Below are 13,815 nucleotides of genomic sequence, written 5' to 3'. Positions count from 1 at the left end.
TTTTTATGCAGAGTGTGGTGAGTGCGCAGAATCGGCTGCCAGTAATGGTGGTGGAGGCAGAGACGATGGCGTCTTTCAATAGACTCCTGGACAGGTACATAGAGCTCAGAAAGATAGAGGGCTATGAGTAATCCTAGGTAATTTCTAAGGTAAGGACATGATCAGCACAGCTTTGTGGGCCAAAGGGCCTGTATTGTGCTATAGGTTTTCTATGTTTCTAAGTTCCATTCTCTTTGATATTCCTTCAACTTTCTTATTTTTTGTTACTTTTATATCTTTCCACTTTTTATTTGAATGCACTTTTGTAGTTGTTGGCTTCATCATTTTGATAATAAACTCTGATGACATTTGGGCGCTATGATGGGCCCATCAAATGATGAAAGCATCAACTGCAGAGTTAACTAGTATGATATCAGTTGGAAATCTACTTATGAATTTGCTTTCAGTACTTCAGATTTTTCATGAGTCACTAAGGGAGTTAGCTGTTTTTATCTAGAGATCTCTTGCTGTTGTTTTGCTCTTGGCACTTAACTGTTTAGTTTTAATTTTGCATACAATATTTTCTGTTTAATTTCCTGATTGCTTCTCCAGAGATGTGGTCTGAAGCTATTAAAATACTAAAGGGTGAATATACTATACGTGCAATCAAAGAACACAAGATGGATCAAGCAATCATCTTTTGTAGGACAAAGATTGACTGTGATAATATGGAGCAATATTTTATTCAGATGGGAGGAGGTGAGTTAGTTCTAAAGGCTTGTTTTTGGTTATTTGCTTTGAGTGTGTGTTTCTCACATCAAATCAATTTCCTGTTTCAGGCCCAGATAAAAAGGGACATCAGTTCTCTTGTGTTTGTTTGCATGGTGATAGAAAGCCAAATGAAAGAAAGCAAAACTTGGAAAAATTCAAGGTACTTATGACTGACTTTGGTATGTTGTGTATATATTGGTCCTAAATAGCTGGAAGATGTTTTAGCAATTCTAATTCTCAATGCATGACTATTTTTGTTGTATTTTACATGTGTGATTTTCTAAAAATAAGATTTAACACTAGGTGTTGAGTAGTTTTCCAAAGTATACAACTTTTAAAAAAACAATTCTAAGAAAATTGTCATCAGTGATTCAGTATGCTTAAATGTGTATTCAGTTCAAATGTTAATGTGAAGTAATAAAAGCTGAAAATGTTGGAAACACTTAGCAAGATGGGAAATTTCTGTAGGCAGTTAATATTTCAAGATGAAGGCTACATCCACATTATACATCACGGATAAATCCTTAACCGAAGCTTTTTCTCTTAATTTTTACCCCCCCGTCCACACTAAAACGGCATTTTTGTCCCCTGAAACCAGAGTTTTTCAGAAACGCTTTTCAGGGTGGGTATTTTTGAAAACGCCGCTCGGGCAGATCAGTGTGGACGGGGTAACCAGAGACTTCTGAAAACGCTATTAGACGGCAGCGTGCTATTTCATTGTTTTCTTGAACACAACCTAACAATTTCAGAACAGATGGCAATGAGACTGATGCCAGAAGAGTTAGAAATGTACTCAGCAAATACTTTGACCCATAACTTACTGAATAAGTAAGTATATTCACTTTGCCGTTTTCTGTCCTTGCTCATATGAAGGTGGTTTACCTATTTATGCAAGTACTTCTCTGACAATAGATGTGTAACAGCCTAATGTAACATTGAATGGAAATACAAGATGACACTGATGCAGACATTAAAACCATACATTTACCGAGGTAGTTTATTAATGCAACAGAGTTAGTCAGTTTTTCAATGTTCATCGTCAGCCAGGTCAATCTGTCCGTGAACTCCCTGTCAGTTGCCTCCGTACGCTCCAGTATTTTTTTTTTACTTTTAAGTTCTCCTGCTTGAGAGCCAATAGCTGTCCGTTGTTTTAAGTTTTTCTAGTCTGTAACTAACTACACAAACGCACACTTTTATGACAAGATTCGACACCAAACATGGTGCTTGTTTTCGGTAGATGTGTCCTGCGCATGCCCAGTAGGAGGAGATTCGCTGAAATCTCCATTTCAATGTGGATAGAGATATTTTCAAAAACGCGTAGTGTGGACACCTATCGTTTTTACACAAAGCCGGCATTTTCAAAATTATCCCGTCTAGTGTGGATGTAGCCAAAGATTCTTTGTCAGAAGTTTACAGTTTTGCATTCCACAGATGCTGCCTGACCTGTTAATTGTTTTGCGCATTTTCTGTTTTAAACTGCATCAAATGGTTTTTTTTACCTTTCACGTAACTAGATGCTAGTGGTTGCTTTATGTGACTAAGTAGATGCAGAGAAAGGACAAAATAACTTAAAAGCCAGTAACAGAAGCTACAAAATCTTGTGTTAAAGTGATGGTTTCATTTTATATTTTGGACAAGCTCCATAGTGCCAGTTCTTTGAGGAAAAAAAAATTTATTTTGTAAGCATTTGAAACACCCAGTAATTAATAACTTGTAGCTTTTAAATATGAAGAATTCAATGTTTACTCAAGTAAAGAGTATTCATTTATATATTGAACCAACTTTAAACTGGGATCATATGAAATTTGCTGTTGTATTTTTGGAAAGCTGACTATTGTGCTAATTTCTTTGTTACATTGCCCAAGGATTTGTGGTCAATTGTGTGTTGTTTACATTCATCACTAACCTCAAGGTGTATGCTCTTACTTTGTCCTGTTCCCGAAGTGGAAAACTTATGAAATGACTATTTCTATCTATCACTTCAGACCTTCAATGACAAATTGGTACTCACTAATGTAAAAGCATAATATGGGGTAGCAAGAAGAACAAGCCTCACTCACAAAACAATTGAAAAGGCCACCACCTATCGGGAATGTCAGAGCTATCATAGAGCCATACAGCATAGAGACTGGCCCTGTGACCCATCAGGTCCATACTGACCAAGATTCCCATCTGAGCTGGTCCCATTTGCCTGCTTTTGGCTCATATCCCTCTAAACGTTTCTTATCATATACCTTGTAAGTGCCTTGTAAATGTTGTTAATGCACCTGCATCAACCACTTCCTCTGGTAGCTCACTCCATATACGGATCACTTTCTTGTTGAAAGAGCCATCGTTGGGTTTGAGTAAATCTCTTCCCCCTCATCGTAAACTTCTGTCCTCTGGTTCTTGAATCCCAAAACCTAGGGAAAAAGACAGGGTCAATGTGCACAATCTATACCCCATCATAATCTTACATGCACCTTTAAAATCACCGTTCATTGTCCTACCTCCCCAGAGAATAAAGTTCCGACATGCTCAATCTCTCTAACTCAGTGCCACACATCCTAGCCACCAACTGGTAAATCTCCTCTACACACTTTCCAGCCTAATGGCAACTTTCCAATACAGGTCAATCAAAACTGAGCACAGTTTCCGTATGTGGCCGCACCAACACTTTGATACAATTGCAATATAATATTCTAACTTCTATACTCAGTGCCCTGACTGAAGGGTGACATGCCAAAAAACACCTTTGCCACTCTGTCTTCTTGTGATACCACTTTTTAGAAACCATGTATTTGCAGTGCTGGGTCCCTCTATTCTACAGCACTCCCCAACCATTCACTTTGAAAGTCCTGCCCTCATTTATCTTCCCAAAATGCAACATCTTTCACTTACCCAAATTAAGCTTAATGTTCCATTCCTCAGCCCACTTACGCAGCTGATCAAGATCCTTCTATAATTCCTGATAGCTTTCTTCATTGGCTATGACACTGCCTATTTTTTGTGTCCTCTGTTTATTCTCATCCAAATCATTGATGTAGATGACATATAGCAGTGAGCTTAGCATCAGATCTTAGAGAACAGCTCTAGTCATAGGTCTCCAATTCCAGAAACAATCTTCCAACATCACATACTGTATTCTACCATCAGTTGTATATCGACTTACCCACCTGTACCTGGGTCCAAAGTGATCTAACTTCCCATAGCCTACCATACAGAGCCAAATCAAAGTCTTACTGATATAGACCACATCTACTGTCCTGATCTCATTGACCTTCTTGATTACTTGTTCGAAAAACTATCAGATTCATTTGACGTGATCTCCCACACACTGACTATCCCTAATCAACCCTGTCTTTCCAAATGAATATATTATCTCTCAGAATCCCCTTTAGTAACTTGCCTACCACAGATGTTAGGCTTACAGACAGGGTTGATTAGGGATAGTCAGTGTGTGAGAGATCATGTCTAACAAATCTGATAGTTTTTTTTAGTTCTCAGATTTTCCTTTTCAGCCTTTCTTAAATAAAGGCATGTCGTTAGCCACCCCACTGTCTTCCGCACTCCGCATGTCACTAATGACGATGCATGTATCTCAGTCGGTTTCTTCTCTAGCTTTCCAAAGTGTTCTTGGACGTACCTCATCAGTCCCTAGAGATTTGTCTACACTGATATATTTTAAGATATCTAGCACTACCTCTGCTGTAATATACACTATCCCAAGACATCTCTAATAATTATCTCAAGTTCTGAACGCTTCATGTGTATTGCCACAATTAAACATAGGAGGACCTTGACCATCTCCTGCAGCTGCACACGAGAATGTCCGCTTCAATCTTTGAGAGTCTATGTTTATTGCCGTTCATTTCATTGGATAGAAACACTTATGCCAAAAGGCAACTTCACTGCAGAACAGTTCTGAAACTAGTTAATCAGTTTGTCTGATAAATCTGAAAATTTATTAATTGGCTTTTCATTTGTATAATCTTGAAGAACTGCTTGTCTTATTGGAAATCAGTGAAGATATACAGCTAGGAATGGCAGCATAGCATTCACTCATTGTGTTCTGTTCAGAGTATAGCAGTTAAATAAAATCTTGCAGTCTTGTAAACTGAATATTTTGATGATTTTTGGATTTTAGAAAATGGATGTAAGATTACTGATCTGTACTGATGTTGCTGCCAGAGGGATTGACGTTCGTGGTGTTCCTTTTGGTAAGTGAAATATCTAATAGTAGTATTGTTGCTGTTTAATTTTGCTCAATACTAATTTTTTTTTAATTCTCAAATATAGTGATTAATGTGACTCTTCCTGATGAAAAACAAAACTATGTTCATCGGATTGGAAGAGTAGGAAGAGCTGACAGGTAAGACACCAAAATTGTGTTAACGCCATTTTTGTGCCATTTATAATACTATTCTTTATCTTGATTTTTTTAATGCAACTAAGTAACCCTTTTTTTTGTGTTTAGAATGGGTTTAGCCATTTCCTTGGTGGCATCCGAGAAGGAAAAGGTAATCAATTTATTGTTTGAGATGGGGTTTTTTTAAGTGATTTTACAATATAATGCCTGTAAGTGAGCAGCTTTTAATATGAAGTAACTACTATTTTGATTTATCTGAATGCCCTATTGGGTGTAAAATTCCAGAGGTATATTCACAGCACAAAGGAATCTATTTCTCATTTGTCGACTCCTTTTGGTGAGACAGCCTCCTATTTCTAGACATCTACTGAAATTAGAGCATCTGCACTCCCAAACCCAGTTAGGTTTTAATACTTTTCATTGAGATCTTCTCTTAAGATTCTAAGCATCATTGTCCCTTTTACATAACCTTTTTGAAAACCATATAAAAATTCATGTGCGTCACATCAAAAGGTTCATCTTTATCAGCAGTATTCTGCTCATAACCTCAAATTGTTATGATTTGTCAAAAATTATTTCAGTGTCTCTAGAATTTTGATCCTTTTCAAGAAACTGTCCTCTGTGAAGATGAGCACGTCAGTTGTAATTTCTCTGTCATTTCCTTGTTGCCCAACATAATCTTTTCTTGTCAGACAAGGACCTGAATTAAATTCAGCTCTTCCTTTTATTTTTTACATATTGGTAATCTTAAATCTGTCTCACTGGTTTATGCATTTTTTAACCTTCCCTCTTCTTTCATCCTCAACATGGGAAGGTTTTCCAAGTGTTCCTGATGTGTAGCTTCAGGATTCTTGTACCATTCTAAATATTCTTTCTCCATTTTCAGCACATCCTTGAATCCTATTCTCTGATTGCCTTCCCATGACCAAGTTTAAGAGTCCTTGTTCTGTGAGTCTGAATGGCATGCGAATGCCAGTGTAGCCAACTGTATAACTAGGGTGTCAGTGCTGGGGTTGTTGGCTTTGGAGATGATGCAGATGCTAGCCTCTGTCTACAGTGACTTTGGAGGATTTTACAGAGAAATTGGTGATGATATTTTCCTACAAAATAATACCAGAGTGCACGAGTCACTGTTGCCTAATAGAGTGTGGGTTTTGTGTGTTTGCCTAGGCCTTGATATTTGAAAATTCTTTTCCTTATACTCAAAATTGTGTTGATACATTGAAAGCATCCAGAAACTGCAGACCCTCTTGTGTTTAGAATTTTATTTTTGATGCTTGCCTTCACTGAGAGTTGGTTCTCAAGATGTGTAAAGTGATTTGTCCATTTAGACTCTTGCCATGAATTTTTATTGTCAGAGGGTAGTGCTTTGTAGTGGGGTCAGGTTGGTAAAGGACTATGGACCTACACTTTCCTACCACTGCAAATCACAAATCAAAGTTCAAAAATGGTTCAAAGTAAATTTAGTTTCAAAATACATATAAGTCATCATATACAACCCCGAGGTTTATTTTCTGCCCGGCCCACTGAATAAATCCATAACAGAGTAGTAGCCATAACAGAATCAATGAAAAACTGCAGCAACTGCACATTCAACCAGTGTGCAAAAGGCAACAAACTTTGCAAATACAAAAAGAAAAATATAATAAACAAATTAACAATAAATATCAAGAACATGAGATGAAGAACCCTTGAAAGTGAATCCTTAGGTTCTGGAAACATTTCAGTGATGGGGTAAGTGAAGTCAAGTGAAGAGCCTGCTGGTTGAGGGATAATAACTGTTACTGAACCTGCTGTTGTGAGTCCTCCCTGATGATGGATGCTACTTTCCTGTGACAACACTTCAAGCAGAAGTGCTCAGTGGTGGGGGAAGGATGGACTGGGCCATATGTACTACTTTTCATAGGATTTTCCATTCAAGGGCATTGGTGTTTCCATTCCACTCTGCGATGCAACCTATCAGTATACTCCCCCGCACACATCAATATATCTCCTCCCATGTATTCTGTGTAAAAAAAACCTCTTGCCTCTGACATCACCCTAGCCCCCCCCCCAATACTCACCTCCAGTTCCCTTAAAGTTATGCACTCTTGTATTAGTCATTGCCACTCTGGTAAAAAGGTGATGGCTTGTCCACTCAATTGATGCCTTTTATCAAGTTACCTTGCATTCTTCTTTGTTCTAAAGAGAAAAGCACTAGCTTGCTCACCCTTTCCTCATAGGACATGCTCTGTAATCCAGACAGTGTTTTGGTAAATCTTCCACGTCCTTCCTATAATGAGACAACCAGAACTGAACACAACAAGGGTGGTCAAACCAGAGTTTTATAGAGAGCAACATTACCTCGTGTTTTTGGAACCCATGAACTAATGAAGACCATCTCACCACTTGCTTTCTTAACCACCCTATCAACTTGCTCAGTAACTTTGAGCGATCTAAGGAAGTGGACACCAAGACCCCTCTGCTAAGAATCATGCCACTTAACCTTTCACTCTCTCTTCAAGTTTGACCTTCCAAAGTGTATCACTTTGCACTTCTCTGGAATGAACTCCATCTGCCACTTCTCAACCCAACTCTGCATCCTATCAATGTACCATTGTAACCTGCAACAATCTTCTGCACTATGCATGACTCCACTACTAAACTTTATGATCTTTATAAATGAGTTGGATGAGGAAGTGCAGAATGACGCAAAGAGATCCCTGTGGACACCACTGATTGTGGATTTCCAGGTAGAATGCATTCCATGTACTGTCACCCTCTGCCTTCTGTGCACAAGCTAATTCTGAATTCACACAGCAAGTTTCCCTGAATCCAATGTCTGCTGAGCTTATTCTGCTCACGTAGCCAGCATTTAACAACTACTGACAAGGAACGTCATTTATGTTTAACCATTTATAGGTCTGGTATCATTCCTGTCCAAGTCGTGGAAGAGGTTGCTATAACACCAGGCTGAAAGATCAAGGAGGATGTACCATTTGGTACAATGAAATGCAGGTACATTAATTTACTATATTTTGTATCTTACAGACATTTACTTTTTAGGTTGCTGTTGTCAAAATATTATCAATATTTTTTAAAAAGTCATTTTGCAATTTTCTGTGACATTCACACTGTACATTTAACATTGAACATAGAACAGTACAGCACAGTACAGGCCCTTTGGCCCACACTGTTGTGCTGACCCTTAAACCCTGCCTCCCATATAACCCCTCACCTTAAATTCCTCCATATACCTGTCTAGTAGTCTTTTAAATTTCACTAGTGTATCTGCCTCCACCATTAAAGTACTGGTTCCACCAGTAAGTATTAAACCTACTTCTCTTTAAGGCAACAAAGACATTTTGAGCTTTAAAAATGTTTAATCTTTGAACTGGTTCTGAATGTAATAAACAATAATGAGGATTAATCTGTTAAAACTTTTAATTACCAATCATTGTGAAGTTGGCCATCTAGAACGTGGGGGTGAGGATATTATGCTGTGAAATTTCCTCCTTGCAAAAGCATGATCCATAATCCATGTATTTGACCCTCTGCTATCTGTTGTCATGCCAAGGGATTTATAACTGCTAATAAGCACATCTTGGGGCTGCATAATTTGCTTTGTTTTCAAATGAAAATGGTTATCTTTTCTATAGTGTTGAAACTACATGATCAAATTCTAATAGGGTTATTTTACATCCAGAACAAGGTGTGAATAATTCAAAATAACTCACTCATATTCATGTTAAATCAGAGTGGAACCATGGCTATTCAAGTAGAAGCTTAACCAGATTGTATATTTAAAAGCAGAATTGACCATATCTCCTGATCCAACTCCCCTTTTTTAAAAGAAAAAGTTAATTTGTGCTGCATTTCCATTTTTGTTCCTAGAAAGTGGAAAGGTTGGCCAAAATAAGCCTGAACAGAGTAAGATGTCGAAGAGCATGAGATACTCTATTGAAATATGGGAGATTCTGAAAGGGCATGACAGTAGCTAACAAGAGAGCATCACTTTGACCTGGCTCTGGGCACTTGGGTTCAATCTGTGAATGAGATTGTCTGTTCTCCCTTTGACTCTGTAGGTTTCCACTAGGTGCTCTGCTTTCCTCTCAATAATATGCTGAAACATTAACTAGTTGTTATAGATTGCCCAAGTATACATGATTGCAGTGAATCGGGGGGGGGGGGGGGGGGGGGTGCAGTTGATGGGCATGTGACAGATTACAAATAAGTAACTTTGGGGAATGGGTCTGATGGAAAAGGCTCAATGGCATGAATAACTTCCTAATTTGTAAGCAAATAGGAAAACGTTCCTCTTTGTGTGAAGATTTAGAGCCAGGAAACAGATTCAGAGGGAGTTACCCAGATTGGAGATGAGGAATTGTTTTCTAAAGATTGTGAATATTGTTTGGTATTGTCAATCTTAAAGAGCAATGAAGGCTGACCATAAGGGAGTTGAGAAATCCAGAAAGTGGTGTTAAGACTTCAGCCATTCTGATTTATCCAAGGAACTGTACAACCAACTTCTATTTGTTATGTATCCTCAAACATATGAACTATCTCAATCCCCTTTAAAAATAAGATTGAATTTTCTGATATGAATATTGGTAGAATACAGTACAAGGATTCTGTACCACTATTTTAATGCCACGTGAGTGAAAAGAGAGTGGATTGACAACTAAGAAATGTTCTCCCTTATTTTTCCATCCACCCTGGAAAACCTTGTTTTTAAACAAGTTGTTGACTGACATTGAAGAACACTTAAATGTCATCATCACTCAAGTAGAGCCTGATCTGAAAATTCCAGTTGATGAATTTGATGGTAAAGTAGTCTATGGGCAAAAAAGAGCACTAGGAGGTGAGTATTTTGGATATGCACTTTTATTAGAATGTTACATCTCAGTTTTTAAAAAATCGTTAATCTTTTCAACCACAACTTTTGAATAAAATCATAAAAACAGAGGCCATTTTTATATGTGTGATCATACTTGTTCTTTGAAAAACATCTCTCAGTTGTTCATGGCCTTTGCTCTTATCCTACATATATCTTAGTAATTTTTTTCCTTTCAGGTAATTAACCAATCACCTTTTAAGTTGTTTTCGAATTCTCCACCTCAATGCTTTTAGGTAGTGCAGTCAGAATGCAACAATTTGGCCCTTTTAAACATTCTTAATTGCCTCTGCTCCTTTTGCTATTCGGATTAAATCTGTGCCTTCTAGTTATTAATGCTTCTGCTGACTCGAAAGATTATTTTGTGAATTCACTGCTGCTATGTGTTTTTTATTGCCCAAACATAATTGCCTTTGAAATTTTCAAGTAATCCATTCAAGTTATAGAGCAGATGGTAAAGACATTTTAATCTATAAATTGAACCAAATGCTCCTTTCTTATAAAAGTCTGGTACTTGTATAGACACTATTACTTAAGCTTTTCAATCTGAGGTTTACTTATTTAACCAAATTTAAATTTCCCAATGGAATGGTGGGAATTGAACTTGTAAAGCAATGCTCAGGCCTCTGGGTTACTAATACAATATTATATTTTGCATTGTTTGAGTGCAGCCCCTCTGCTTTTGCCTCCTGCAGATTTAGAAAGTAAAGTCTTAAGTTGGGTGCTGTACCTTGGCCCATACTTTGGAGAAAGAAAGGAGTAACAGTTAACTGGGGTCACATTGCCTACAGTCGTGAAAAAGCATTTCAGTCTGAATCAAAATCAGTTGGAGTAACACACACTATTGTCCCTACATGTTTTATGCTCTTGCCAATTTTGATCTCTCTTCACTACTGTCAAAGAATGGGATTTTCGATATTGTATGGATATATATTTACAAATATTATTTGGGTCAAGTACATTTGTTGAGCTACTTCCATCAAAGAACAGTAACCTCAAATGACTTCTTTGGTAATGAATGTGTGTCACAAAAGCTGAAGTGTATTATCTCTAACTAAGTGATTTAAATGTCTTAATTTTCACTTTCTTTACTCTTCCTGTTGGCAGGTGGCCTGTACAAGGGTCATGTTGATGCTTTGGCACCTTCAGTGGAAGAGCTGGCTGCTCTTGAAAAGGAGGCTCAATCCTCTTTCTTACATTTTGGCTATCTTCCCAACCAACTGTTTGGGCGCTTTTGATTACAACATGTGTCTTAGTTTAGTTCAGCAGAGAAAATGACAAGTAACTACAGAAGCTTGAAGGTGTTTATTTCTTCAAAATGCCATCTAGAAATGGTTAACAATAATTAGGGTCTGCACGTTGATCTTTGTTTCAGAACTTGGCAGTTTTTCCACAAATCTAATGTGACAATGAAACATCAGATGTCAGAATTGTTCTGGTGAATAAACTGTTCAAAAATCTTGTGTGTCGTATTATTTGATGAAATATGGAAAGTGATCATTTTAAATGGTGTTAATCCAATGTAGGAAATGATTGTTTTCTTGTCAGCTGCACATTCAAGGAATTACTACAAAGTAAGTATCTGAAACTTGGTTATTCACAGTTCAGTGTGTGGCTTATAGTAAGTCTGTTTTAATTCAAGAGTTAGCTGTCGCAAAGTAAAATGGGATATTATTTTATAATGCTCTTTATACTCTATTGCCGTGGGGACTTTAAATATGGATTCAGTTTGGCCTGAGTTTTATATAAATAGCATCAATTCAATGCAGTTATGCTCTATAGTATTTATTGACCAAATCCATAAAGTGGCCAAAAAGCAATCCATTCTCTACCACAAACATAATGCAGCACACTCCAATACCAACATACTTTGGGAAAACTCATCTTAAGTCATCTGAGAACTTAATTCTTTGAATTAAAGACTCATTATGCCTTAATGTAGACAATAGCCAATAAAATGTGCAGGTGTGATTGCAATTCCTTAGCCCAATTCACTTGAACTTCGTGTGAACTACAAACACTACCTGCTGCCTGCTGGGAAAGTTTGTACAGCTAAGTTTGAAAATTGGCAGAACAGTTTCCTAAGGTTTGTAGACAAACTTTAACAAGCTGTTCATTAAAAGATATCTTTTTTTGGAGCCAATAATGTTTCAGCTGAATTTGAAATGGTCATGCAACTGTACAGTGGCCTCAGCTAATCATGCAAGCTTATTGGACATTGTGGGTAATACTGTACTCTATGTACAATTCAATACTAGGTAGCAATGTCCTTTGGAGCCACTAAGGGGAGACTAGCATTGCAAATTAAGAAAATGGAAAAAGTGTAAATGCTGGCAATACAAAATATTAAAAAACTGGAAAAGTTCTGCAGGTCATGCAGCAGAAGGAAAAGCAATGTATGTTCCAGATTTTAAAACCAAAATCAAATCAAGTTTAATTATTCAAACCGTGCATTGATACAGTCGAACAAGACAGCGTTCCTCTGGGGTCAAGGTACATGTATTCAAAATAGTAAGAGGAAAAAAACATAGTTCTGCAACAAAATGCATGTATGGTTCAAGACCCTGAGCAACATGAGATTTGATGCTCCTGGCAATCCAGCCTGTCATTCCACCAGTTGAACACTGGAGGGCAGCACCAACAGGAGAGGCCAGCCCGTAACTGAACACAGACATCATGTCTCCTTACCTGGACTGCAATAGCGGTCAAGCCTGCAGCTTGAGGCCTATTCCTCGCTACAACTGAGGCCATGCTGCTGCTTCGTAGCCCGTCTTTCCACCAAACAAGAGAAACAGGCCTATAGCATCTCACGTTAAATGTCCAACAGGATCTTGTGATGACAAAAGAAACATCCAAGACAGTTGCTCATGGTTACAATGCACGCTGCTTTCACATGCCAACTCCAATGCCTTCGAGTGGCGGGCAGCAACATGGTCTGCACTCAAGTCAGATCCACTGAACCTTTGCCAGCTTCACTTTATCAGACCCAAACCTTTTTGTCAGATCTTGCACTTAATCCAAACTAAGTTTTATCTTTTTTTTAGTATCTCAATAGTAATGGTATCTCATTACTCCTGGCATTGTTTCTTCTTCAAAACCAGGAGCCATTGTTTTTGAAATAGTTATTGTTAAATAACACTACTGGTGTTCTAAAATCCACAGTCCCAAGACCTTTGGCATTATTGGTTCTAGGAAAGTGGAACATTTTTCATAATATCATTGAGCAATTAATGTTTAATCTTCTAGTTCATTGTGTTGAAGATGTTTTGAATTTGAGGATAACTCTCCTGCTTCTATTTAATCAGGCTAGGCAGCAAGTCATGAACTACTTTCTACCTTAATGGTTTGTTTTGTAAATGATTCAGCCTTGGGCATGAAGCCAAAGTGGAAAACTGGCCGAGAAAAAGATAAACGTACAAAATAGTGAAATATTTAAATCTCTAAAAGGAGTAAGATACGAGAAGCATACTTAGATAATCGGCAAAATAGATAGTAATTCAGATCTGATAAGTTATCAGGGCATCTTTATACCATACTCATTCAAATGCCTTAATGATGTGGGATTTGATTAGTATCCCACATCTGGAATACAGCTACTTGTTCAAATTAAAACTGTAATAAAGTCTGGAGGAAAATTTCCTTCCAAAACCCAATTTAAGATGGTTATATAATTGAAGATGAAAATGTTTCAGCTGATTAATTGTTCATTACTATTCGTATTAAGATGTTGGATTATAGAGCTTTAATCAGATCCATTGATTGTGGATTTTTTTTAACCTCTATCTGTGACATGCTGAATTGCAGCTTCCTCTGGATGCACGTCACTTTTTAGAAATGCCAGGTG

At 37.6% G+C, this 13,815-nt stretch overlaps 1 protein-coding gene across 1 annotated transcript in view; it reads left to right on the top strand.

The window, feature by feature from the left end:
* The window catches only part of ddx1 (DEAD (Asp-Glu-Ala-Asp) box helicase 1), a 31,151-nt gene extending 19,719 nt beyond the window's left edge, over positions 1 to 11,432 (top strand). The window contains exons 19-26 of the mRNA XM_059981870.1: positions 592 to 738; positions 819 to 910; positions 4,877 to 4,949; positions 5,029 to 5,101; positions 5,207 to 5,249; positions 8,000 to 8,095; positions 9,818 to 9,938; positions 11,079 to 11,432. Coding sequence (XP_059837853.1) covers positions 592 to 738; positions 819 to 910; positions 4,877 to 4,949; positions 5,029 to 5,101; positions 5,207 to 5,249; positions 8,000 to 8,095; positions 9,818 to 9,938; positions 11,079 to 11,209 — 776 coding nt within the window. The 3' untranslated portion in view covers positions 11,210 to 11,432. The remainder of the gene's footprint in view (positions 1 to 591; positions 739 to 818; positions 911 to 4,876; positions 4,950 to 5,028; positions 5,102 to 5,206; positions 5,250 to 7,999; positions 8,096 to 9,817; positions 9,939 to 11,078) is intronic.
* The last annotated feature ends 2,383 nt before the right edge of the window (positions 11,433 to 13,815 follow it).

The sequence above is a fragment of the Hypanus sabinus genome, chromosome 10 (assembly GCF_030144855.1).
Source record: "Hypanus sabinus isolate sHypSab1 chromosome 10, sHypSab1.hap1, whole genome shotgun sequence".
Taxonomy (NCBI): domain Eukaryota; kingdom Metazoa; phylum Chordata; class Chondrichthyes; order Myliobatiformes; family Dasyatidae; genus Hypanus; species Hypanus sabinus.
Note: the sequence above shows the minus strand (reverse complement) of the source record. Positions and strands in the feature narration are given on the sequence as shown.